Here is a 27,126-nt window from a genome sequence, read left to right on the forward strand (position 1 = left end):
GCCAAACCCGTGATGCTAAGATGGCATCGGTAGAGGGTTCATCACCGAGGAGTGTATTCTTCCATCACACTACATAGCTTCTTTGCTCTCCTTCTGTAAACAAAGCCACCAGCTCAACCCTGCAGTAGATGGTATTTGCCAGTCTTGAGGAAAATAACTACTGTGATGGAAGACGGATTCTTTTTTTAATCCCTTGACGTGCTTGTTATGTCTTTTTTTTTGATCCTGATTGACATGTGGCCTTACTGTGTAGGCCTTTACAAGCTGCTGTGTGGCTCATGTAAATCATAACAGAGGTCAGGATGCTTCAGAATTCTGCTGTAAACAAGTACACCCCTGCTTATGTGATTTGAACCTTAAAAACCAGTTTAATTAGTTTAAGGTCATTAACAGCTAGGACTATCTGCTGTCCATCTTGGGTCTCTCTACTCATACACAATTACATTTTGCTTTCAGGAATATTGCAGAAGGGGACAGGAAGCACTAAAGAAGATGGATCGATGGGAAGACTTCTCGTCTGTGGATGTGCATTCTTACAGGGTAAAGCTGCAGACCTACAGAGATCAACTGGAGGAGTTCTGCACTCAACTAGATGAAAACAGGCACCGCATCTGTGAGACGGTCAGGCTGTATGAATTCTTTGACAAGGTAAGACAAGGCATCTGCTGCATGGAGGAAGGCGTAAAAAGCCTGCTTGGACTCAGTCCAGAGCTTGGTTGTCTATGAAAGGTGTGAAATGTAGTGTGTGCACCAACAGGGGGCTGGATCCGTGAGCTGCAAAAAAGCCCCTGCACGCACATGTGTCTGGAGTCAGTATGTGGAAGAAGGGGTGGGTGGGTGGGTGTGTATTCAAGAAAATGTCTACATCTGTTAAGAATAAAGGTCGTCTGCTATCTGAGCTGTAGCCCCTCTTGTGGCTGCAATGGACAGAAGAGTCATGACAGTGCTGGCCAAAAGTCTGGCTACTTGTGTCCAGTCCTTGCCACCAGGCCAGGGTAGGCTGCCTGCATTTTGTTCGTATGGTATCCTTACACGCTGGTAAAGTCAGCCTGTTCAGAGTAGTACCCTGCTCTTCGGCCCTAAATATATCCCAGCTCCTCTCTTGTGGAGGCCTGTGGGAGGAACTGGAGCACCAGAATGGGGTGCTGGGCAGTGTGGCTGAGGGACCCAAGGGGACCAGGCATCTGCGAAGCAGGAGAGGATGCGTGTGGTGACTGTGCTGAGTGCCTGCCCTTCTTACCTGTTTGGTTTAATGCAAGTACACCCATTCAGCAGACCTGCAGTTGGATTTAGTGTCCTTTAATTTCTAAAGTTGTAGATTAATAAACAATAGGATTTTCTAAGTGCATTTTAAAATGCAGCTTTGGCAAGCGCAGAAGGCCAGGGAGCCTGTGCTCCATTTATTCCACACTTGTACAAACATTGGGTATTGAAGTTCTCAAATTCCAGAAAGAATAGACACTAAATGTTAAGCTGTACCAGATGTAGGTGCCACTTAGTTGCTGTCTCTGAGCTGCCTTGGCAGCCAGAAGTGCTCAGAGGAGGGGGGAGGAAATTCAGCTAAACATGAAAACATGGAGAAGCATCCTGTGTGAGGGAGGAGAGTGGAGAAGGCAGCCGAGAACACTGCTGTCGGGACGAACGAGGATTGAGTCTGGTGATGCTCGGCAGGTCCACTCTAGCTCATCTATGCAGTTTGCTGTGCAGGTGGAGGACCCTCTTGCCATGGGAATGTGTCATTATGTTTCTTCCCCAGTGGTGAGGAGAGTGCCCTCTATGCTGTAGGAGAACAGCAAGAACCTGTGCTCTGCTCGCTCACTGACCACAGACGTTCAGGGCCTGCTCTGGTCCCTGAACACCCCTTGCCATCATGGCATCCTTCCAAGGATGCGTTTTGTCATATTTTGTCAGATAAGCTGAGGGAAACAAAGGTGCCAAGCTGTGCTCGGCGTCTTGGTAAGTCTGTGTCCAAGCCAAATGATAATCCTGCATGAACCTACCCAGCCAAAGTTGGAGATCTTTGAAGCACAGATATGGCACCTAATGGCTGCTCAGTCCTCTGTTTGGGAGTGGAAACTACATTGCCGTAGTAGCTTTTGGGCTGCCAGGGTGGTCAGACATGACTCAACAGCAACAGGTGTTCTTCCACAGCTTCAAAGCCTGCACCGTTTCTAGGGGCGCAAATGTTACACAGACCCCAAAGATGGCCCATTTCTTTTCTTAGGGCTTCATAACACTGCTCATACAGCTTCTTTTTGGTAGATGACAGTTGAGGATGCAGTCCTTGGGGGCAGCAGCAGCACCTCCCCTCTTGGTTGTGCCTTTCATGCTGCACAGCCCCAGTGAAAACCGAATGATAGTGGCACAGTATGTTTGCATGCTGCTTTGGCATGGAGGAGAGGTATTTCGCTTAGTGAGAGAGGAGGATTTTGATCTCACTGGTTTCAGTAGAAATATAAACAGTGCTCCTGTTGTAAATATAACATGTGTGCGTTGTGAACCGGTGGCCAACTGAAACCAGGGGTGTGGAGGGGATACATCCTGCAGCTGTAGGATGAGTGCAGAAATTGCTGCGCAACATGAAAGTTCTTTCAGTGCCCATTATTTTGATCTTGATCTCCAGAGTGCTTTCTGCCTTCCCAAAGCAAAGTCAGTGGTGTGATCTGGGAGGTGGGGGGGGAAAGCAGATTTTATCTAAACTGATTTCACTCTCTTCTGATGCTGAGCTGCTTTGACTTTCCTGCAGTGATCTTGTCAGTGCCTGCCTAACCCCCTTCTCTCTTCCCTAATATCCGAGGGGATCAACAGCAGGAGTCTAAACTAAGCAATGTCCTTGATTTTCCTTCTTGTAAAGAGCCTGAAGTGTGCCAGACCCCAGGATTTGAGGAAGGAGCCTGAAGATGCGTAAGCAATGTACGCTATGGTAATGAGCTGGCAAGCTCAGATCTCTCCAAACTTCTCTGCGTGTGCCAAGGGAGTGGAGCACCCACCATGGGGATCAGCCCTCATGTACCTTGCTGCCTACTGGGAATGGGAGGCTCTGTTCCGCTGGCTCTTCTTTTGCATGTGGTGGACAAGTGTTTCATAGGGTGCTGCTGGACAGGCAGCAGGACAGGGCAGCGCAACCCCATATGGTCCATCAAGACACCGTAGTGTGTTTTTCGCTGCTTGGCAGTTCCTGATGGCCTGTCAGAGCTCTCTGTGATGAGGCAGGCTGAGCTGGGCCAGACCGCATGGAGCTTGCACATGGGCTGGCAGGGTTCCCTCCCCAAAGCCATGACTGGTGCCAAGCTGGATGTTTCCATTTGTCCCCACTTCCTTTGTGGCAGGAGCTCTTGCTGCCTGACAGGGGCTGGATGGTGGCTGGGCTGAGGCAGGAGGAGCGGTCAGGGAAGCTGCCTTCCCCATCTCTGACTGCAGGCAGAGGATTGTTTTTCAGTACCACAAACTCAGTGCGGGCATACTCGGGGTCCTGCCATCTTCCTGTGGCTTCAAGCCTGGTCTGGCCACTGTCCCTTGTTTACTCAATTCCAAGACTGTGTTGGGATCTGGCACCACACAGTGCTTTGGGGGAGAACTGGGAAGCTGAGCAGGCAAGGGTGTATGTTGTACCAAAAGTTCTGATGTCTGCTTTGCTCTGGGGCGCCTGCAAGGGCGGTCACTTCTCTCTCTCTCTCAAAGGCTGCCCTTCTCTCCCACTGCCTGTCCTGGCTTCACAGTAATGCTGCCGTAGGCACACCATGATTACCAGAAGGAGCTAGAGCAAGTCTCCCTCTCCTTGCTTACCCTGTTAGCCTTCACATTTTTTCCTCTCTTGAGCTTTCTCTGGGTGAAATTGTTTCCCAGGTCCCCCTTACATCCCCAGGTCTCTACATGCTCTTGACTTTACCATGGGAGTTGGACTAGATGATCTCCAAAGGTCCCTTCCAACCCCTACCACTCTGTGAGGAGCAAAACGCCAGCTGTCTGTGTCTGCAGGCTTGAAATGGCCCGTGTGAGCGCTGTGTGCCCTGTCAGCACCGCAGCTACCTAACTTGCAGTGGCATGTCCAATGAGCCGGTGCACCCAGCATGGTCTCTGCCAGCTCAGGGATGACAACCAGTCCTACAGAAGGTCAGTTGCGAAGGCGCGTGATACTTGCGCTGGCAAAAGTCACTCTGTTGGAAGAAAGCACTGACCCAACCAGAAAGGGCAGAGTCCCATCGCACCAGCTCAGCACCTGCATACCCTGCAGCCGTGCGGTGCTGTGGTGCCCAGAGCCTCATGGCTGAACTGCCTCTGTCATTACAGGAGGGCCTGAGGTGGCCCCAGGGGCCTTTTCCTGCTTGTCAGGATGTTGTGCAAGATGCTGCTTCTCTTGCTGTTCAGGGAAGGTATGGGCATTGCTCTGCCCTGGCCTGGAAGCCTCTCGCAGCGTGGGCCCGTGCCTTGCATTTGCTTCCTGAGGGAAGGTCCTCAGAGTCCCACCGCTCAGGATGGCTGGGGTGGGCAATGGTAGCGTTTCCCTTGTTGGGATGTCCTTGGGCTCTGCTCCATGAGCCGTTCCTTCAGTGGTGTTCCCTGTCTGCCACCCTTGGATCCCTTCCCTCAAAGGACCCCTGGCCATCAGCCTGTGCTGATTGTGGTTTCTCAGTAGTGATCTCCAGCCGTCCCCAGCTTCTTCCTACTGCACGCAAGGAGCTGCCGCTTCCCAGCTCTGCGTGGAGCGGGCGGAGTGGCGCCCATCCCCTCTCTGTCTGTGTTGACATCTCTTGCAGAGTGGGATACCTGCGCTCACGTGTGAATCCACTCCCACAGCTGGTTCTCCTCCACTCTCGTCCTCCTCTCCCTCTCCTCTCCATCCACTTTGTTCTTTGTGGCTTAGAAAACAAAGCCTTTGGCAAGTGAAGGAGGTGCCTGCCCTTCCTGGGGGAGGGCCAGCTGGCCTGCATTTGATTATGGCAGCGCCTCCTCATCCCTCCCCATTGTCCTTGCTGCTGTAGGAATGCCAGCCTTTTTGCGCTCCATCCCCTGAACAAGTGTTGCTGCCTCTGGGGCCCAAAGAGGGGCTGGGGCCCTTCTTCCCATCCATCCAGGCCCCGCTGGCAGGAGAACCTCTCTGCACATCTCCATGCACCTTCCCTCCGAGTCGCATACACCCCGTCCTGACTCCGGCAGCAGACGGACACAGCAAACCCTCTTGTAAGTACCAAGTATCCGGCGCTCCGGCTGACGTGTGAGTTGTATTGAGATTGTTTCCAAACAATGTAGAGAAGGCTTTTTCACTCGGTTGCTTGTGTGCGCCTGTGAGCATCCAGCATGAATCAGAGCGCTTTGTGTGCGTCTTTTGTGCGCTCAGACAGAGCCCTGGGAGCTGTGTGTGTCTTTGCATGGCCCCTCCGAATGCCAGGGTTGCTCTCTCTGTAACGCAGCAGTGCCCGTCCTTCTTTCTCTTGATTAGAGGATATTGCGCGATCGTTTCAGTGGGCATAATTTAACTGCAGCTAGAAGCTGTTGCTGGGATTGCATGCCTCCAGTCTAGCTGGGTGCATGCACAGGGCAGGTGGTACCTTTCGATCTGCCCGAACTTCTTTGTGTTAAAGATTGCGGTCAGCATAAGAGCGGGCTGCTCTCCGAGCCTGCTCCAAAGTTTGCTGGGGTCCTGTCCTGTGAGTGACTGAGACCTGCTGGCACAGTGTTCCCAGCTTCGAGAGGTGCATCTGAGCTTAGATGTGACAGCAGAAATCCAGAGCTGACTTCCGCAGATGTCATTACCTCCCACTTCTCCCCAAAAGATTCAGACCAGTGACCTGCTGATACCTTGTTTTCTGCTGTGCTTGTTTTCTGATTATGTACCAGATATAATGTTGCAGATAATGGTTTGGGGAAGGGGGGGTGGGAGGGGAGAATCGAGTCCCCTTTAGGCAATAAATTATTGATGTTTCTTTTTGCTTAGCCTTTGATTAGGAAAGAAGGGTTGTGAATGCTGGTCTGTGGGAAGCTGGAAAGGATCCTGGTGGCTGCTACCTAAAAGTGTGCTTTTTCTATGGCAGACTGTTTGACATGGTGTGAGTTAATTTCACTGAAAGGGTGTTCTGATCCCCTGCTCTGGGAATGTGCTTGGAGCAAATTTGGAGAGTAGAACTTAGCGCCTAAGTGGAAAAAGAGGCATTTGATGTGTCCTTACTATAACGTACCAATTATGAACAGAGCCGCAGGTCGCTGTGCCACGATGCTTGTCTCTTGCTACCTGTCCCACGCAGGTCAGAACGTGGCTTTGCCCCCCAGCACCTCTGAGCAAGTGAGGTTTTTGCTGTGGCTTATAATAAAGTCTTTGGGGGAGATGTGACACGCACTGTTCTCTCTCCACCTCTGCGCAGAGGTTGGCTTTACTTTTCCAGGGATGAGCTGTGCAACATTGCCAAAAATGTGGTTGCTGGTGCGAGTTGTCAAGATGGTGAAGGAAGATCTGAGTAGCACAACAGAAAGGAATATATACTGTGCCTTCCTGATGCTGTGAGACTGTTTTAGGGGAAGCCACTGTTCTCTGGCTTCAACACTGTCTGACAGCAGCTGTCTCATCTCTCTTTCTCTCTCTCTCCTTCCTCAGTTACGCTTGTAAAGTCATGCCCCTAGACAGACATCTAGTTTGATTTGCTCTCCTGTTTCAGGGGTGTCCTTTTTCATGCGCAGCCTGAAGCAGTTGGGAGAATGAGCCTAGAGATTGGAAAATCGATCCTCTGGCAGAGTTTGTGCAAGGTTAATGCTTGAAATCTCTCCCTTCTTCCCACCAGGTTTTTGCTAAAGAAGTCTTCTTGCAAGGTAAATAAGCCTCTAATGTTTACTTTCCCATCAAAGGGTATTCATGTATCAGAAAGTTTCTGCTTTGCCTTGGAGTTTGAGATAGCCCTCTTGCACAAACAAGAAGTCTTGACTATTTAAATCTGGTCTGCTACAGCTCCCCTGTGTTTTTCTGTCTTGCAAAATTATTTATTTGGAAACTGTTCTGTTTTATGACTTCTCTGGTAGTTCACTGCTAGATGTACTGGTGCCCAGGCTATTTTCTCTTGGGTTTCATCAATGACTTTATTGCCAAATTGGCATCGCAGCAGTGCCCCTGGCTCCCAGCAAGCTCTGTGACAGCAGGTGAATGGTAAATAATACCTTTCTGGTTGCACAACCAAGGTGTGAGACTGGTGCATAAGTTTGTCCCTCAGTGTTACAGCGAAGCAGTGACTCAATTAAGGCTTTTCATGTGCTAAATTCAAGCACAATTTGCAGTTGAAGGCGAGAGGTTCTCGGGTTGAGATGCTTTTGAGCACCTCCCCCAGCATCTCAGGCTCTGCTTTAATGCAGTACGACGAGGTCTGTGTGATGTGTCTGTGGCATGTGCAGGGGGGCAAAGCCTTGATCTGTCTGGCTGGGGTCCTTCTCCCTCCTACTGTGCTGTCTGAATCCTCCCCCTCACTGGAGGGCATGGCAGGACGGAGAGGCTAGGCGATACGATACCAGGCACGGCAGCTTTTTGGCATGTAGGCTGCTCACCCCTCAACTGCCTTCCCTGATCCCAGGAGGGCTGTGTTCTGCCACTGCTGTTTTTGCAGGGGGACAATACTTGATGTGTTGAAAGCATCTGCTGCCTTCATCCTTGATCACCTCTGAGTAAAAACTCCTCTGTTCCCTTGGCTGCCCATGAGCATACACTGACAGTTCTCTGAAAGTCTGGGGTTCCCCTTCTCTGAGTCGAGTGGGATCAAATCTCCTGCGGGATCACGACACTAGTAGCCAGTTGCTAATGGCAGGGAAGCAGCGTTTCCTCCCAGCAGGTTTAGGGATTTCCCAGCTCGTGTTGCAGCTGAGCTGCAAGGGGAACGCATTGCACTTGGGGTGTAAGATCTGATGCTGAGAGAGGTCTTTCCTCAGCTGACCCCAGCCTTGGGCATGTGTGCAAAATGTTGGGGTTTGGGTGCTTTTTTTTCCACTCTGCACTTGGGATAGGAGCTGCGCAAGGTGACAGATTTTCTGAATGTTCGTGTGCTGGCATCCATCTGTACGCTTGGATCCTCCTGGAGGCTGGAATTCTCTTTAGTCACGGGAGTTAAATAGATCTGTTCAAACAATCTGGACATGAAGCTCTCCTCGGCTGTACAGATGGGGCTGAAGCTCACAATGGCTTCCATCTGCATATCAAAGCCCTGGACATATGGACAGGGTTCTCCCGAGCACCCGCTGTCTCTGACCAGGCTCTTTTGGCTGCTCCACAGGGGCCCACATCCTGTGAGTACATCTTAGTGTGCTCTTAAACCAGGGAGCTCTTTCTAGCCTTGTCAGCCCCTCTGAAAAACAGAGGTCCAACAAACGTGTTGGGTGTCTGGGTTCAGTTTCAGCTCCACATCTCCTGTGGCACAAGTGCCCACAGTGCAGCACAGTGCGTCGTTGAATAATTAAGCAGAATTTGGCTCAGCTTCTCGAAGGGGAAAGGATGTGAATTGAAGACTACAGAGAAAGCATCCAGGCTTCCCCATCCAGGCCCAAGGGCATACTGGAGGTTTCGCAATCCCCAGCTGGGCATGGAGGACCTCATTAAAAGGGAGCCAGTGCAGAGCAGACAGGAGACACCTACCCCAGTCCAGTCTGTCCTCACTGGCCTGTGGTGTACTATTACAGCAGGGTATGTGTACAGCGTTAATGATGTGGCTGTCGGGACAGATGTAAAAGTGAAGCGTGCAAAAAAAAAAACAACCCACCCCAACCTCTGGAGGTGCCATCAGTCTCTGAACAGAGTGATTTGTTGCTGTTGTGCAAGTTGCCAGCTTCAGTGACTCACTCGTCTTGCTGTGGCTTGATCTTGAACCTGGCTGGGAGGTTCTCGGTGCTCTCCAAAGAGGGGGGGGTCTCCCCTTTGCTAAAAGAAGCCTGAAAACGTGCTGCCCTTTTCCCCCTCCTCCTCTAGGCAGTAGTCATACATCCCTAAATACACACGCTCACTCCTTCATGCCTTCTGCTTTCTCAGCCAGCAGCGAGTTACGCTCAACATGTGTAACTTTCAAGTCAATCTTTGGATGGTTTTATGGTTCTGTAGTGACTGCCGTAGACTCTAGCCAAATGAAGGACCAGATTCCAGTTGTTTAGGGGCAGCTGGAGAGAAGGACACTGGTCAAAGCAGACTTCAGCATGCAGGTTTGTAACTGGTGAAGCATTGGAAAGGAGGGAGGATAATACTCACCCAGGCAGTGAAACAGCATCTGCTCTTATTCTGCTAAGAAGGGGTTGTGAGCAGAAGTTCATTGACGAAAAAGCACAAAGCTGATGAAAAGATGGGCAGTCCCTCAATTGTGAGGATGCTGTTTTGCAGCAAAGGCAAACATTAAAGGTTCTGATTTTACTGGAAGCAAACTCAGCCCATGGTACTCTGGACTCGGGAGCTTTTAGATGTTGAAAAAGTCCCCTTGGTGGGAGAGAAAAATAGGGGGAGAAAAAGCAGTGCAGTATCTACCTGAAGGTGCAAAGTCATGAGTGACTGTGGAACAAAAAGGAAAAACTGAGGGAAAACTGCACGTGTGCACGTGTGCAGGAAACATTGGGATGTTTCCTGCATCTGCAGAGCAGTGGAAGCTGGGGGGCGGGAGGGGACAAATCTCAGACACTTGCTGCCCGGCTTCCTGGGAAGTCATTTTATACACACATATACTTATAAATATATACCTGTGTGCGTTATATACATATGTGTGTGTCTGTCTATAGCTATGTAGTGAAACTGGTGCAGGCTGCTCTGTGGAAGCTCCGATTTGTACTGAAGCAGGGATTATTGTGGCTTGTTGTGATTCATCGGTGGAGTCAGCCTGTTCCTAATGGAGCTACCCTAGGTGTTGCTTGGCAGTTGCAGCAGTTAGAGAAAAGAAGGGCAAGCACGCGTCCTGCACGCCAGCTCCAGCATGACGAGCTGCATTTGCCCTTTGGGTCCTCGTGCTGTCGTCAAGAGAGCAGAAATCATGTGCAATCCTATTTTATCCAATTATATTCTCCTGTAATTAGACTCTCCTGGACTTGTTAAGCCTGGCTACCCAGAGGGGAAGCGAAGGGATTTTTGAGCTCTGTTCGTGTTCACCCGGAGTGCTGCTGCAAAAGGATTTACAAGCACATTGCTCTAATGAGCGCCCTTTGATGGTGCTTGGGCTGCGGCGTGCTGAGACCGACCCTGAGATCGGTGTTTCTTCCCTGACCCCTTGTTCTTTCCTGCCCAGCTGTGGGTATCTACCTGTTCTCCTGTCTTATGCTTAAAACCAAGGAGTTTGTAGTCCGCGCTTCTCTCTCATCCTTTGCCCTCCTGCAGTGTTTGTACAGCATCTGGCACTTGGTAACAGGCAGCAATGTAAATACAGGACTTCAAGTGTGCTTTCCTTAGCAGCTAGTTTTAGGCAAACTGGTGATTTTAGTGATCTCTCCTCCCTTGGAGAGAGGAGGGGGAGGCACGGTGAGCTCCACAGCAACTCAGAGATGGTTTAGCTCTTTATTCCAAGAGGGCGAGTCCTTTCCTCAGTGTTTAAAGCTGAGCTTTTACCAGCTACATCCCATGTAGGACACGGTTTTGATTAATTTGGTTTCTGCAGGGCTTCAAATGCAGTTTGGAAAAGTCAAATGCTGCAGGGTGGGGAAGAGAGTAACAGTGAACCTCTGCGTAGAGAGGAGATTACTTCTAACTTGGTGGCTTTGCTGAAATGCTTGTGCTCTGAGATTGTGTGGTTTCTGATATGTTCAAGTGTAGCCGCCTGCTCACAGAGCCGCCAGTCTTGCCAGAAGTGAGCAGGAGCTTTGGCTTTTAGAGATGCCGTGTCTAGGAGGGATCGCCGTTTTCTCCAAAGCTCTCGACTATCGGATGGTGGCTTGCTTTGAATTTTGCTTGAACTTGGGGTTGGTTGGGATGTTTTCTCTCCTCGTTTGTGTGTGGTTTTTTTTTTTTTTTTCACTGTGAAAGATCTGGCCTGTGCCCAGTCAGAGTGTGCTCTGCACACTTCAGTAGTTCTCGTGTGAAGCGCGGCCCCTTCCCCCTCCGCCTTGTCTCTGGTTACCAGGGCTCCTCAATCTGGTATTTAGGCTAGCAGCATTTGCTTGTGAATAGCCGGAGCTGAGATGATGCGCTGAAGCAGTGGCCCTGCCTCAGTCCAGCCATAGGGGATGGTACAGGACAGAGCTGGGCACAGCCAGGATATGGACCCCCTCTGTACAGATGGGAAGGTAGGATGAGGTCTATTTTTAATTGATTAATTGACTTGCCAGGGGGCTATCTGCAGAACCTGAAGTCTTGTTCTTTCCCTTCTCCTTTCTTCGTGGGTGCTCTTAGTGTCAGTGGGTGGGAGCCTGAGGAAAACCCAAAGCAGATCTGAGCGAGGGGTGAGCTGACCCCTTTCTGCTATACCCACTTGGTCTCTGAGTTAGCAGAGAAACGGGCGTCTCTCTGTTTGCCAGCGGACAGCTCTTGTGACAGTAAGGTTTCAACCTGGATAATTTTGCTTTCAATATATTTTGATGTAAAACAGCTTTTTAATTGTGGTCCCTGCTAATAGTGTGTGTGTAGCAGCCTGTGACGAGGGACACATTGGTGTGTTGTGAGCAGGAGTTACTTCTCAAAGCAGCCTTAAAGCCATGTTGGACTTTACAGATGCTCATTCGTGTTTATTCCCTCTAATGAGGAGCACACCTGGGAGCATTTTCATGCAAGAGAGCAGCATTTACTTTGGACCTGTGTTCTGGTAAGTGCCCTGTCCCTTTTTACTCTTGTGCTGCGACTGGTGTCTCAGCTCTGCAGGGTTCAGTGCCAAGACCTTGGGCTGCTGGCAGAGCAGGGCAGCTGCGAGAGGCAGTGCCTACGTGGCACCATGTGTAGCTGTTGGGAAGCACTTGGCTCTGTTCACAACAGTACCCGTGATGCTTTGACCTTTTTTGGCTGCACCGGTTCTTGTCTGCTGTGCTGCAAGCCAACCTCATCTTGCTCACCAAACTCACGGCTGAAGTTAAGGGCACTTAGAGGGAATGTAGTGGTGGTGAGAGGAGGTCTTAAATGGAGAGTTGTGTAGTTGTTTCTTGCCACAAAGACGTGTGATTAGTTGTGTCTCACTAACAAACAGCAGAGTGGAGCACAGCTTGCATACAGGAGTGGCACACAAGCTGTATCGGGACTTGTTTGATTATGTTGTTTTCTTTTTTTCTGTCCTTGGCCATGTTCCCAGCTGTGGTGCTGCTTCCCTCTCTCCGTGTTGTAGAAAGCAAGGGAGTTGGGGGGCATGCTGTCCTGGGACGTCACCAGAGAAGTATGGAGGACTTGGTCTGTCTTGTTGCTGTGCTTCAGTCATCATACCTACAGCTGTATCGCATCCCTGCCTGTATTGTTGCTCCCATCAGGATCAGTCTTGGCTTCTTGTCACCCCTATCTCAGGTCCCCTGCACAGTCACTTCAGATTGAGAAGGAAACCTTCTAGCAGCAGTTAGTCACCCACCTAGGTGCGTTTTTCCTCTGCAGAAAGTTGGAGGGTTTGTGATCTGCCTACTCCACCCACATCTGCCTATTCAGAAACCCAGTTTCCTATGTGACAAGAAAAATACAGCTGTAGTCATCATCTCCTCACAGGAAGACATGAAGAAGGAAGCTTGGACAAAGGCAGCCCCCCTTGAAATTGCCCCTTCTGGCATATGTCTGCAGGTGCACGATGATTGTCTCCTTGGCTACCCAGAAGGTGTCTTAGAGAACATTGGACCTTGAGTTTGAGAGGAATCTGGTGCGTTTGTGATAGGTTTGGGTTGGGGAGGTGTAACATGGTGGCTCAGGTGAGGATCCAGGACCCCTGCAAGGCTTTCTGTGCAATGCTGGCAGTGTGCCCTGATCCAGGGCTGAGCAGCTTCTCTTTGCCTGTATCTGCAGATGGCATTTCAGTGGTGCCAAAGACAACAGACTCCAGGAGCTTCTGTCCTCTATACACTGCAGGTCTTCCCCATGGTGAACGAGCAGGGACCAACAGAGGGTGATGGGCTGAGGGTTGCACCGTGCTCCGGTGAAGTCCCTGGCTCTTCCTTACAGCATGGCAGGTCCCTGAGAGCCCCTGCCTCCCCTGGGCAGCCTGGCAGGACCGACCTGTTGCTGACTCCTCACGCAGCTGCGGGATAGGTCAGCCTTGTATATGCAGGAAGCACGTTTGTCTTTAATCCTCTAATTGAGAGTTTCAGTAACAACTTGTCTGTAAAGATCAAAAGCTGAGGTACAGGCTCCTTCCTGCCTGATTCTAGACTGGCTGGGAAGATTCAGCTTCCCTGCACACAGGTGCCTCCTCTCGTATATGAGCAGCTCTTGCAGCTTTGCAGAGAAGCTGTAGGGTTGCCTTCTCCCCGAACGCCCCACGGCTGGAGGGCAGTGTCCTGACTGGGCTAAGCGTGGTTTGTAACCTTACCAGGACACAGACTACCGGCAATACCCCTGCCTGCGTGCGGGTGCTCACTCCCGGGTGCCGGGGCACGCTTGTTCCCTGGAGAGGGCTGCCATTTCATGTGCTAAAAGGGACAGTTGAAGCAGATGATGTGACTGGAGAAAGCCTTGGTGGCCACTTAGCATGTTACCAAGCGAGCTGCAGGGTGCGGAGGGCTGTTCCCATTGTGCAGGGAACAAAGCTGAGCTATTCGCTGGCCTGCGACAGGCACTGGGGATGGAAGAAATGCCACCGAGATTTAGAGTCCTTTCTGTGCGGCCTTTGGAGCCCTTGCCAAGAACAGACGGATACCATATGAAGATGAGAGGTGGCAGGGCTGCCTCCCTGTGTGGTTTGCAGCCCTGATTCCTCCTTGCTGTGGCCCCATGCAGATCTGGGGAGTTTCCTAGAAATAAGAGAAGCCTCTTTTCTCTCTCTCCCATCTATGCACGGAAGTGAGGTCCCCAGCCCCAGAGAAGGCCTTCACAGGGCCCCTGCCTTCCCAACTGGCTGCTGTAAAGGCCAGGCTGGCCTGCTGGCTGTGCCTCTCCTCTTGGCACCCTCTTTCAGAGCCCTGTGTGTCTTTTGATCTCAGCTTTTCCCACCAGTGAGTGAAAGGGAGCCTGCATGCAGCCCTTGGAGGTCAATGGGTGACCCTGACCACAGCCAGAGAGGTGAGCCATGCCCTTAGCCCACGCTGACGGGCAGCCCTCGCTCAGCGCAGAGCTGGAAGGGGCTGGTGTTGGTTTGCGTACAGCTGGAGGGAGCAGCTCAAAAAAACGCAGCAAAATAGGCCATCTGTCACTGCCGTGTGGATCTGCCAGGCTCCGCTGCAGTCAGTGTTTCACTTTGCCCTGATGTGCTTCTGCCTCCAAGGAATAAAACACCCTCTGCATCACGGATAAATGCAGATCCTCACCAGGGATTGGCATGCCCTCTGCCTCTGCATGTGCCTGCCAGCCCCCAGCAGTGGGCAAGTCCAGAGCATAAAGCCTGGATGAAGGGAGAGGCAGGTCAGGGGCCTGTTGCTGCGCCGGGCAGGGTGATGGGAGGAGAGGGGGCTGCTGCTCTTTTGATTGTCCTGTGCTGCGGTTGCGTGGGGCTGTTTGAGAAGCATTTTCCCCGAGCAGCTGCTGGTATTTCTGAAGCAGCTCCTTGCTCCGCATGAGTAATGGGGCTGGCGGCACGCACGCCGTGCAGCTGCAGCTCGAAAGAGCAATGTGGATGGCTGTGGGAGCTCCTGTGGCATCTGTCCCTGGAGTGACTCTGCTCAGTCTGCAGGCTGCCCCTCATGTGCTGGCATTCAGCTCTCGGAGAAACAGCAGCGCTTGGCTCTCGTCGCCATCCCCATCCAGGGAATAATCACCATGTGAGTGAAGCACCTCCTGCCCTGCCTACTCCTGTCACCAACAGAGTGACCCTGGCATGTGATGTTTGAGCACCGTGTCCCTGGATGGGGATGCAGTGTCTGCTGCATGTCTTTGTAAAGCTTGCGTGGATTTTCTTGGTGTTTAAGGCTCTATTCCACATAAAATTAAGTGCTTTAAGCTCTCTGAGTGAAGGCTGTCACAGTAAGGCTCTTCAGCAGGTGGAAAGTGGTCCAAGGCCCATCACTTTGTTCCCGGCACTAAGCACAAGTGTTACTTCTCTGCAGAAATGCAGCAGGTATGCAAGGCCTGACAGGTCAAGTGATAGCGATGGTCTGGCTCACTTCAAGGGCAGCCTGTGGTGTTTCTGCACATCCACTGGTCTTGGGCAGATGGTGGAAGGTGCCAGACAGGCCTGTACTGGAGGTTTTCCCTGCCTTGTGCATCTGATTTTAATAAATAACTCTTGCATTTTCACTGATGAGCAGTAAAGTTCCCTGGCCAGGCCTATGGCAGCTGGTCACATCTTATTAACTCTGTAGTTAAACCTTGCCATCATCCCTGCTTTATAGAGAAAGTAGCGGCTTATGAGCCTGACTAATTCAGATGTTTGCCTTTCCTTTCACTTTTATCGATGACAGGCAGGTTGTAGTGCATGGTGCTTCATTAGCCCTGGTGGTAAGGCACTCTTACATTGCGCCTGTCATGTTGGACCACATTTTGTGCCCTTCCTCTTGTTCAACAGATACGGCAGAGCTGTTTTAGCAAGGCCAATATAAGCACCACTGCTAGAGTTAAGCCCCATGAAACTGCTTCCACATTCCTGGAGTATTAGAAATAAACTGCAGAGCTCAATATTCAACTAACCAGCACAAGCATGTAGTGCAGTAGCAAGCGGGGCCAGGCAGGTAGGCAGGGCACAGCACACCATTCAGGCACCAACAGGCACAGAAGATGCACAAGCTGCAACTGGGCTTACACGGTCTGAGATTCCTGCTTGCTGCAAGGATGGGTCAGAGCACTCGGAGAGATCCACAGCACCCAGTTCTGATCGAGCTCCAGGCCTCTGCGTGCCGTCAGCTGTGGGGAAACAGCGTGGGGAGCAGCAATCCCATTCCCTGTGGCTTACTGACTCCCCCTCGACCTTATCCTGCGTGGTAGCAGTGAGAATGGCTGGGCACAGGACGAGGGCGAGTTCCCGGTTTTATACGGAGCAGGGCCACACTGAGGTGTGAATCCCTGCAGTCTTGGCAACAGCTTCCCTGGGTCCCCCTTGCCTGGAGAGGACAGCAGCGTGGGTGCCCAGCGTCACAGGGACCTGGCGGGGAGGTGGAGCTGTGGCAGAGCAGCCAGCGCAGCTGAAGCCCTCTGCATAAGGAGCTGTTTGTTTTGCTGAATTGTTAAGCCCCATTGACAATAGCAGCCCCCCCCTCCTCTCACACTCGAGGAACTGTGGTGGCCACACACTGATCCTTTCTCGTCTTGCGCTTTAGGCACCAAATTAGGGTTATTCTTCCCTCAATCCCTCTGACTGGCTGTTGCCTTTTGTTCTCGCTCTCTGCAGGCGTATGAGTGGGCCTTGGAAGGGATGCGACACCTTGCCTGCATCAGCATGGAGGACTGCAGCTCCGCGGAACGCTGTGCAGGTGTGATCAAGTGCCTGGAGAGTTACAAGGGGCAGCACCCAGACATCAGTGATGCCCGGTTCCAGGAGATGAAGGAGCTGGCCTGTGAGCTGAAGAGTGACAAGGGACTCAAGCAGTGGAAATTTGCATGGTCCAAATGCCAGGAGACCAAGCTGGTTTTTGAAAAGAAACTTGAAGCAGCCTTGAGAACGAGGAGGTCTCTGCTGTCAGACCACAAATCAGCTGCGGGAGAGCAGCCCCGGGCTGGCAGCGATGCTGGCAGCCTGTCCCACCGCAGGCACTCTGAGGGGGCCACCTCTGGGTCCCCCTGGGACCGGACTTACAGCGCATCTCACTGCTACAACAGGCCCAACTGCTCTCCAGGGTGGACTAAGGAGAAAATTCCCTCGCCCTCCCTGAGCTGCCCTGGCGATGTCAGTGCTGGGGAAGAATTTGCCTGCCAAGCTGCTCTCAGCCCTGGTCCTCACTCGAGCAGAGTTTCTTTTGCCAGCGGCGCCTCCAAATCTCCAAAGCTGCCTGAAGAAAAACCAAACCTGGAGAGCATATTAGAAACCCTGGAGGTGAAACCATCCTGCACATCCACTCCAGCCTCTGGGAAGCTCCCTCCCAGGAGGATGCTCCGGAAGGCCCAAAGCTTTGACCTCCCCTGCGGTGAGAGCCTGTGGTCAGGCTGCCAGAGGACGCTGAGCGAGCCGGCTAGATACGGCAACACCGGCGTCTTTATTAAAGGGCTGGAGGTGAGCAGCACTGAGCTGGTGGACAGGACTTTCGCACTGCGGCAGCAAGCCGCTCACAGCTGGGCTGCGGACTGCCTGCTGGAGGGACAGAGGGGCTGCCTTTCCGTGTCGGAAGCCAAGAGCTGGGGCAGGTAAGTGGCTGTGACGCTCGGTGCTCCAGTCCTCGGGGTGGTTAAAAGGCAGCCGGCAAAGATGTGAAGAGCTCTGCAGTGACAGTTACTTTGGCAATGGGTACACGGGGGATAGATGGAGATGTAGCTCCAGTTTCCCTGCATGCGTGTGTGGCGCTGAGCGGGCCCACAGGGATGTCCCCACATAGCCTGGCACCTGCCTCTGGGGACGGGCAGGGAAATGGGATCTGTTGCTCTTCCCCCACAGCATGGTTCCTCTGTGAGAGGGAAAAGAGCCATGCCTGGGCAGAGGGAGTCTCTGACCATTGCTGGCATTGGAGGACGAGGGTTTGTAGAAACATAGTATTCAGGGACCTAGCAAACCAGTGGTACAGGTGCAGTGGGAGAGCAGAAGCACAGTGCATTATCCCACATGTTTTTGGGGGTGTGCTGTACCCAGGGTGGTAGGGAGGCACTTCCAGTACCCTGTGACAGCAGCTTCACAGGTAATAAGGTGTTTGTATTTGCCCTTTGGGGCTGAGATCTCTGTTTGGGTGACCAACAGCTGGGTCTTGTTCTCTTCTTTTCCTTCTCTCTCCTTGAGGATCTTAACTTTGGTGTCACACTGTAACATGCCGAGGCTATGGCGAGCCCAGGGTTGTGAGCTGTTCTTGAAAGGGGGTCACCAGACAGGTCTTTCAGCTGCTCTCATTGGAGAAGATTTTAAAAAAATTAAATTAAATAGTGGTAGAGGTGAGGAAACTTAGCGCGGGATGCAGGGGGACCACAGAGCTCCTCCACTTCTGATCTGGATGGGGATGGCTGGGGATAGCGAAATCCTCTGAAAGGGGCCTCTGATATCCTAGCATGTGTCAGGAAAGCTCATGGCCGGGGATGAACCCCAGCAGATAGGAGACTAACTGCTTTGCTTCTCACGGGAGCTATGCAGCAGCCCTCCCGTCCGTGGGCACTGAGGCAGTCCCGCTGTCCTCCGTCTTCTTAACATCCAGAGGAGTTGGCTTGGGGGAAAGCCGAGAGTCAGGGAAGGCGGGCACACACTGGAGCAGTTTTGTTTGGTGCTGCACTGCCTCGCAGTGGAAACCTTGAGTACCTAAGAGTGATCCTTTCGGAGGCGTGTGGAGCAACCCATGCTAGGAACTGCTGTGTGCTGGTGAAGTGATACAAGGTTTGTTTCCCACTCTCGTTTTTACTGGGGTGAGCCCAACAGCACCTGGGTCCAGAGCTTGTGTTCTCCCAGGGTTAACATTGCCTCCCGCAGCATCCAGTCATCAGGCTGACTCCTCCTTACAGAAGTTTTGTGACTTCTGCTGTCCCTGTTGTTTCAGGAGCACGGCCATTTGCAGGGCAGCCTGTTGTGTCCAGAGCAGGGGCAGGATGGACCCAGGAGTGTGTGTCCTGTGGAGATTGGGTCAGGACCACAGCCAACTTGGGGCTCGCCCTTGCTGAACAGAAAAGCTGACAGAGTTCCTTGGATCAGCCATGAGTTTTGTCAGTGCTCAGGGTCCGAGCTGTCATGGACAGTTGTGAACCTGAGCTTGGATGGTGCTAAGGGATCATCTCATCTCCGTGTTGGGTCTCAGGGAAAACTTCTGTAGGGATAGTCCGGTGCTTTGCAGGCGCTCTGACTGCTGCAGTCTGGGTCCCTTCAAGGCTGTTTCCTGTTGCAGCAAGCTGCGGCACATCATTGATGAGATGGTAACCACAGAACGGGAATACGTGAGGTCGCTTTGCTACATCATCGATAGCTACTTCCCTGAGATGGAGCGCCTCGACCTCCCCCAGGACCTCCGTGGGAAGCGCAGCGTCATTTTTGGGAACCTGGAGAAACTCTATGACTTCCACAGCCAGTACTTCTTGCGAGAGCTCGAGAGCTGCTGCAACCACCCGCTGCGGGTCAGCCACTGCTTCCTCCGACACGTAAGGCATCAGCACCTTCCCCCTGGGGTCAAACTCCTCCAGACATGTGTTTGGCTCCTATGCCCAGCAGTGCCTGGCTGCTCACCAGCATGTTAGTGGGCTGTGGCCCTTTTTGGGAGGGGCAGAACTCCTACTCTGTGCTGGGTTGGTTTGTCCCCTGCCAGCTTAAATGGTGGGCTGGACTGGGATGGCTTTGCGAGACTGAGCCCAGGCAGCAGCAGATGCTCTTTGCCTTTCCTGTTGTTGTTTGCTACCCAGAGACACTGCCAGGGAAGAAAAATGTCTGCTCCTTGAAGCCCACCTGCTTCTGCAGGGGCATTCCTGTCTTCCGTCTGTGGTGTCAGTGTGGAATTACTTCAGTGAGCAGAGAGATACAGACCTGCTGCTCTTCTTGAAAAGGGCTGCTAGGGAGAAGCACGCGGCACTGGTCTTCAGCTCAGTAGCCCCATGTTTGCTGCTACCAAGTGAATGTTGGGGTGTGGAAGGGTCAAGGGGTAACAGGACTATGGATTAAAAAGTCCTAGCTGCTCTGGGAGCAGGAAGAGGAGACCATTCCCTGGCTCTTAATGAACTTGAAGCAAAGTCATTCTTGCCATAAGAAGCTCTGGTGCAGCCTGGGAGAGGCAGAAGTACTGGTGTAACCAACGCAGGGGTATGTCTGCCACTGCATCCTGGGTGTGCCTTGGTCTCACGCGGGGATGTCTTTTGCAGAAAGACCAGTTTGGGATGTATGCATTGTATAGCAAGAACAAGCCGAAGTCGGACTCGCTGCTGGCCAGCCATGGGAATACCTTCTTCAAGGTAAATGCCACTGCCTGCATCATGATTACTCGTGGTGTTTGGGTCACTGATCTGTTTAAACAAGCCCAACTTGCCTGCTCGAGGCACGCTCAGCACTACCCCTGCTTTCCTGGCACAGCTCTTTGCACAAGTGTATGTGGTGGGACAGGGGCAGAGATGCAGTGAGTGCTTTGGAAGGGAGCCCAGCACACAGCAGCATTGGTCCTGTGGCCTTGCATTTCCCTGCGGAGCAGAGTACCCCGGTCAGGAGAGCTGTGGGTGTCAGTGCCTCCCTGTGGGCACAGTGCTCTCCGCCGGAAGCTGCTGCCTTCACTCTCTGTTGTGTTTCAGTTCAAGCAGGTGCAGCTTGGAGATAAGATGGACCTGGCCTCCTACTTGCTGAAACCCATCCAGCGGATGAGCAAATACGCGCTGCTCCTGAAGGACCTGATCAAGGAGTGCAGTGAGGCACAAGAGCAGGAGCTGGGCTACCTTCGTGCGGCTGAGGAGATGGTGAAGTTTCAGCTCCGGCATGGAAATGACCTGCTGGCCATGGATGCCATCCGCGACTGTGACGTACGTTCTAGTTTCCTCCCCTGCTGGGGGTGCAGAGCCATACCTCTTCCCCTTCTCTAGATTTGGGGTCTTTGGATCGTACGGTGAGCCTCCCCTCAAATTCCCACAGTGATCAGGGTGCAGCCTGCCAGGAGTGGAACTACTGAGGCACAGAGCAAGGTCTCCTTGATCTGCTAGGACAGACAGCCTGGATGCTGTTACTTGAGCTGGGTGAGCTGCCTGTCATTAACACTCTCCCAGTTGCTTACTGGTGACGTAAGGCAGCCTGGCAGCCCTTGCAGATGACATCCTGCAGGCTGCCTTGAGCCCTTCCATCTCCTTCGAGTTGGTGATGAGATGTTCAGACATTTTGCAAGAAGGAATTCAAACTGATGCTTGGGGTAGGCTAAAATCAGCTAGGTGGGACTTGAAGGAGAGGCATGCAAAATGCCACTGGAGGAGGAGAAACCACAGGGTGCAGGGTGGAAGAAAATGGATCTGGGGCAGGAAGAGGTGAGGGACTGGGCTTCTGACCTAGATGTGCTCCTGGCAGTTTGATGGGACTCCTCTCCTCTTCAGCAATCTTCTTTCCCCAAGAGAAAGCTCTGGCTGCTGCCTCCAGGTGCCACCCCAAAGGTTTGTCACAGATCTGCACAGGATGGCAGGAGAGGGTCATCTGTGGGTTATGCCTAGGAGAAAGGTGCAGCTCTCCCCTGAGATCTGAGCCAGTTGTTTCAGCCTGATGTGGCCTCTAGCAATGCCACACAGCCCTCCCTCTTCAAGACCCCTTCTAACATGACGGGCAGCTGCCGCTTCTTCACCACCTGGGCCACAGCCTTGTGGGACCCTGCTCTCCCTGTGCCCCCTGGGGCTGCCTGCAGCTGATCCTGCTGGGGTCTTACCAGGATGTTCCCTGTGTCCAGGTGAACCTGAAGGAGCAGGGACAGCTGGTGCGGCAGGACGAGTTCACCATCTGGCTGGGCCGTAGGAAGTGTCAGCGACATGTCTTCCTCTTTGAGGACCTGATCCTGTTCAGCAAGCCCAAGAGGATCGAGGGTGGCTTTGATGTGTATATCTACAAGCGCTCCTTCAAGGTAAGGGCAGCCCTGCAACTCCCTCTTGTTCAGGAGATGTCCATGGCTGGTTTTCCCCATGGACGCATGGCTCTGAAACGGGGAGCAGGAGCATGTTCAGGAGAAAAGCTGTTCCCAGCACTGCTACACTTTCTCCGGCTGCGCAGTGAAGCCAGAAGGGAATGCTTCACACATTATTTCCTGGGCCGTCTCCGTGCTGTGAGATGTGGGGACAAGGTCTTGGGGGATGCAGAGTGTGAGGGAAAAGTAAGTGTGTGTGTGTGTGGCAGGGAGGTGCCGCTGACTCTGTATGAAGCGCTGGGAATTGCCTGGCCTGTCTCTGCTCAGCTGTGTCCATATCCTACCTGCTCCTGTTCAGACCCTCGGGCTCCTTCCCATTGGGTCTGCCAAGCTGGGGGTAGCTCTGCCACAGGGTGCAGGCAGAGTTTACCCTTCCTGCTCCTACTGGAGCCTCAGTTGATGCTTCGCTCTTCCTTTTTCTGGCAGACTGCAGACATCGGTCTGACGGAGAACTCTGGAGACAGCGGCTTACGCTTTGAGATCTGGTTCCGAAGGCGAAAGTCAAGTGACACCTACATCCTCCAGGCCAGCTCAGCCGAGACTAAGCAGGCCTGGACCAGTGACATTGCCAAGATCCTGTGGCAGCAGGCAGCCCGCAATAAAGGTGTGATTCCTTCCCGGGGCGTCTGTGCCGCAAAAGGTGCGGGAGCCCTGTTCAGCTCGTGCTGTCCTGAGTAGGTTTGGAGCCTGTTTACCAGGCAGCTCTGCTGCAGCGAGCATGTGCTGGGCTTGGCTGGGTATGTCCCTTCCCTGCCCCTCATCCCCAGGGAATTTGACCTGTCCAAGCTCTGTGTGGCCATAGACACCCACCTGGACTCCATGAGAGATGAGACATACCAGCACAGCGTTCCCTGCCCTGCGAGCGTGGGCTGTGCTCCCGAATGGCTCCCTGTTCTCCCCACGGTCTAGGCCACTACTGGAGTGGCAGCTGTCTGGCTGCGTCCCTCCTCTCCGCCCCAGGCTTCCCGCTTGGCAGAACTCTCATAGGTGGCATGGCACTGAGCTACTTGGCCAGAGCAGGGCATGATTGCTTGCCTGTGGAGACTCCTCAGGACCAGGGAGCAAGGGGAGAACACATCTAACCTCAGTAGTTCAGGAGCAGCCTGGCCCAGGAGTGCTCTGACCCGGTGCTACATAGTGCCCGTGGGACTGGTTGGAGCAACCTCACGATGTGGCTGTGGGTTTCTTCCTCTCCAGAAATCCGTATGCAGGAGATGGTCTCCATGGGTGTGGGCAACAAGCCGTTCCTGGATATCAAACCCAGCGAGGCAGCTATCAATGACCGTGCTATCGATTACATAATGAAAGGCCGAGGTCAGTGCCAGCCGTGCCTGCCCCCTTGCTCCGTGTGGAGCAGGATTGGTGCTCAGGGCTTTTTTTGGTATGTTTTCTGGCAGGTGCCAGGACCAGAGCATCAATTGCGGTGTCTCTGTTTGACCATTCCAACCCGTACAAGAGGACACAGGCGCAGCTCTCCGCTGGCAGCACCCCTGCTGCCTACACCCCTTCCTCCTCCTCCCTGCTGGGGCCTCTCAACCTCCACATGTACCTGGACCAGGCTCTGCTGCCGGGCGTCCTGGCCCCTAGCCGCCCCTTTGACATTGGCACCTGCATCGAGGAGGATGAGCTGGAGCACGAGACGAGCAGCCAGCCCTCGCTGAGTACGTATGAGCCCGCTGCTCCGCACTGCGCCCCTGGGATCCGCGGGCTTGTCCCCACACCTTGTTCCCCGCCGTACGGTCAGACCAGGCTCACTGGGGTCGTGGCAGTCCCTGCCCCATAGCCACACTGGGGCAAGGAGGGCCCTGCCCTTCCCCACCAGCTCTGCCTCAGCTTTCCTGGGGGGTGTTAGATGGGATGCGGGGATTAGTAAAGTGCCCGCTCATTTGCAGCCATCCCCATGACAGGCTTGGTGCCACACACTGGGGTTGCCGTGGCTGTGGAGACCAGTGCTCGTGTCTCTGCATGCCCCTCTACCCCGTGCTCTCACCAGCCTGGTCCAGTGACCCCTTGGCTTCCCCTGTGTGAACTTCTCTGGCCAGTCTATACCAATCTCCAGCATCATTTGCTACGCTTCCCTGGGTTGTTTTGTTGCCTGTGGCTTTAAAGAGGCCCAGACAGGAGTGTGGCTTCTCTGTGGGCTTGTGTGGCCAATGCCTCTGCAAACAGATGCCTTAAGTGTATGTGGCACAGGTCATGTAGGCCAAATTCGTGGTCATCAGAGTGACCGTCCTCTCTTCCCCAGCAACAGAGAGCTCAGAGTCATCGCACTGCATGTCAGGCAGCGGCTCCAGCGGCTCCGACAGTGGCTGTGTCTCCAGCATCCCACAAGAAAGCTTCTGTGAAGACATGGGCTCGCCCCCCTACGTGCCCCTAGGCTCTCAACACAGCTCTGCGGTGGAGGAGAAACCCAGGTTCACCAACAGCCAGTACATTTCTGCAGTAAGTGCAAGCAGCCGAAATACTCTCTTCACTCTGCCTGTTCCTACAGCTGCCTCCCCGGTTCAAGCCACTGCCTCTCATGGGGGCACTGAAGATGCTGCTTTCGGGTTAGGAGTCACTGTGGGGAAGTGACCTTTCCTCTTGCAGAGACTTGGCCTCCTCTGGGGCAGGCGAAAGCCCCTCTATTGTGAGAGCCTCCTCTGCGGTGGCCAAGATCCCCAAGGAGATGCACTGGAAAGGACCTGCAGTGCTGGAGGCTACACACAGGAGCTAGAATGCTGTCATGGGCTGGGGTACATCCTCCTGGGATGGATGGAGCTGCAGATGCTGCTGAGCTCCTTCCCTGGGAGGTTGGGGCCTTTTTCGGGGAGCGATGAGGTGGAGGAGCGGGAGCCTGTCGCTCAGAGATGTCAGTGTGTCTCCTCTTGTGTTCCTGAGAGTTCTCAGCTGTTTCCCTTCTCGCTAGATCGTGTCCTGATGCTGTTGTCCTCTAACCCTGTACTAATGCTGGCTTCTCTCCTCTGCAGAAAGCAGGCCAGGTCACCATAAGTCCCTCGACAATAGTGTGAGCCCCTCTGCACACCTATACCGCCTAAGGAAGCGGAGTTGTTGTAAGTAGCCCCTGAAGGGGATTTTCCAGCAGCTCTGAGTCAGGAGAACCTCACCCTCCGCTTCTCCATGAGAAGTTTTTCCCCCACGCATTCTGGACTGGTCTCTGAGGCTCCGATTCCTCTGGTTAGAGAAGACCACCTCCCCCAGAGATGGCTCCCGTAGAGCCGTCACCTTAAACAGCAGGTCCCATGCCTCCCAGGTTTGGAGGAGCAGAAGGAAAACAAGCCAGATCACTTTCAGGTAGTAGAAGGTTCAGCACCACCTCGTCATCAGCGTTTGGATGAGCTTCTTTCCTCTGAACGCTGCCCAGCTCTCTAACCACTAATCTGTTTCCTGGGGCTGTTTGCCAAAATCCTCCTTTTCATTAGTCCCTCTGACCTGCCTCAGGGAATCCACGGTATTCTCCCCAGGCTGGATTTGTCCCACAGTTTCCTTTGAACCTCTGAAGGAAACTGCACATCACCAGGCAGAGAGGAACCTGCTAGGTTATGGTCAGGATGGCCCGAGGGAGCTGCCAGGTGTTGCTCCTGTACTTCCTGATTTCCGGAGGATTCCTCGTTTGCGAGGGAATCGCTGTTGGCCTGAGGAGGGAGTGAGCTCTGGCAGGATACCCGGCCAAGCAGGGCTGCCTGCGTGTGGGTGACAGCCCTTGGGAAGTCACGTCACCTTCCCCTCAGGCTAGCCCGCTTCTGGCTCCGGCTCTTTCCTCTCTGTCCTTAGGACTGAGCCGAGGGCTGGGAACGCGAGAGGGGCAGGGTTGGGCCTTCGGTGGCCACAGCGCAGGCTGGTAGGCGGCTCGTAGGTTTGGCACCGCGGGGCTGTTAGAAGCACGCAGGTCCACAGCTCGTGATCTGCAGGTGCGGGAGTTCAGAACCAGCTAAGCAAAACCAGCCAAGGTCAAAATGTAACATCCAGAGCCCCTTGTGGAGGGGGGCGGTGGGGTCACAGACAAGAAGTGGCCACAAAGCAGTGGGGTTTGCCGGCCCACTGCTGCTGGGACAGCAGCACGCAGCCTTTGGGTGAGTCCCGAGGGGCAGATCAGCCCTCCCCGCGGGGGAAGAGCTGCTTCTCCTGCGAGGCTTTTCCAGTAAAACGTTCTTTTCCCCACCAAAATGCAGCTCTGACAAACCGGTGGGGTGGTTTCTTTTTTTCCCAAGCGTTTTGCAAAGTGGCTGCTGGCCAGGACAGAGGGACCTGCGGGATCCTGCCGCGGCAGCGAGTGCAGCCGGTCTAACCCATCGCGCGGTGCTGTGTTCCAGGTTTGATTGCCATTTCAAACTCTCTGAAGACCCCAGGCCTCTGACCAGCAGAAGGAGACAGTCTTCACCTATGAAGATACTATTATTTTTATTTTTTACACATAATTAGGCTCTTTCAGAGGCTCCAAAACCTGACTCTGGCCAGGGGGGTGAGTCCCAAGAAGGTTTCTGTCAGCCACACATAATAGCTTTGGTGTTGGATGGGACCTTGGGCGTTCCAAACTTGTTAGCCCTATATTTATGAGTAATAAGTAACATAGTTCGGAAAAAGAAAAAGAAAAAAAAAAAGTATTATTTTTAAAGCTATGAGCTGTACAGATTTTTGTTACGAGTGATTCTGTTACTATTTGTTCTATAAGCTGCACATTTTATAAAGTTTTTGGAAGGGCATGAAGAGAAACCGAGGTATTTAAGAAAAGTAGTGTAACTTTCTGTTTCAGGGTTGTATTGACCTGGAGCTCAAGATTTAACGTCCTTCCTTATGTTCTAAATATGTCTATCATAGCAATAATTTATTTTCTTGGCTTAACACTTCTGTTTTAATAAAAGCAATTTCATTGTTACGGTCAACTGTTTCTTCAGATGATTCTTCCAGTGCCTCCGTGCTGAGCTTATCTCTGTCTTAACCGTCTGTGCGCTCTTCCCTGTGCGATTTCGGCACTAACCAGCTGCTGCCTCAGCCCTGTCACACCTGAGGGGTGTCCCAGGAGGGGGGGGGACATGTCTCAGGCACTTCAGAGCAGCCAGCAGCGCCGTGAGGACCAGGGAGGAGGGCAGGAGGCACAAATCGCCTCCTTTCCTGGCTCCGATTAAAGCCCCTTACGCCGCGTGGCTGCTCTCCCAGCCAAGTCTTGCTCTCCCCGTGGGGTCAGGTTCCAGGCACTCGGGGTCCTCGTCCCCGCGGCCGGGCTGTGCCCCCGGGGTGACGGGGACCTGCTGCTTGCTTTGCCTCTGGCTCAGCCCCTCTCCGGGTACCCCGGTCCCACCGCAGTGGCTTGTTTGAGGAGCTCTGGATGGTGGTGGCATCCGCAACCAACATAAAGAGTTGATTGTAATGCTGAACCTTAAATACGCGTTACCTGAGGCAGCACTG

General features: G+C 53.2%; 1 protein-coding gene across 1 annotated transcript in view; it reads left to right on the top strand.

The window, feature by feature from the left end:
• Positions 1 to 26,715, top strand: part of PLEKHG4 (pleckstrin homology and RhoGEF domain containing G4) — a gene marked incomplete at its 5' end in the record, with an annotated part of 59,771 nt that extends 33,056 nt beyond the window's left edge. Inside the window, 15 exons of the mRNA XM_082489643.1 lie at positions 457 to 648; positions 3,330 to 3,385; positions 5,020 to 5,181; positions 6,774 to 6,801; positions 16,365 to 17,314; positions 18,982 to 19,231; positions 19,943 to 20,032; positions 20,363 to 20,587; positions 21,490 to 21,660; positions 22,147 to 22,324; positions 22,918 to 23,034; positions 23,118 to 23,381; positions 23,966 to 24,162; positions 24,690 to 24,773; positions 26,034 to 26,715. Of these exons, the coding sequence (XP_082345769.1) occupies positions 457 to 648; positions 3,330 to 3,385; positions 5,020 to 5,181; positions 6,774 to 6,801; positions 16,365 to 17,314; positions 18,982 to 19,231; positions 19,943 to 20,032; positions 20,363 to 20,587; positions 21,490 to 21,660; positions 22,147 to 22,324; positions 22,918 to 23,034; positions 23,118 to 23,381; positions 23,966 to 24,162; positions 24,690 to 24,731 (2,922 nt within the window). The 3' untranslated portion in view covers positions 24,732 to 24,773; positions 26,034 to 26,715. The remainder of the gene's footprint in view (positions 1 to 456; positions 649 to 3,329; positions 3,386 to 5,019; positions 5,182 to 6,773; positions 6,802 to 16,364; positions 17,315 to 18,981; positions 19,232 to 19,942; positions 20,033 to 20,362; positions 20,588 to 21,489; positions 21,661 to 22,146; positions 22,325 to 22,917; positions 23,035 to 23,117; positions 23,382 to 23,965; positions 24,163 to 24,689; positions 24,774 to 26,033) is intronic.
• Between the last annotated feature and the right edge of the window lie 411 nt (positions 26,716 to 27,126).

The sequence above is a fragment of the Vanellus vanellus genome (genome assembly GCF_965231255.1).
Source record: "Vanellus vanellus genome assembly, chromosome: 12".
NCBI classification, from domain to species: Eukaryota; Metazoa; Chordata; class Aves; order Charadriiformes; family Charadriidae; genus Vanellus; species Vanellus vanellus.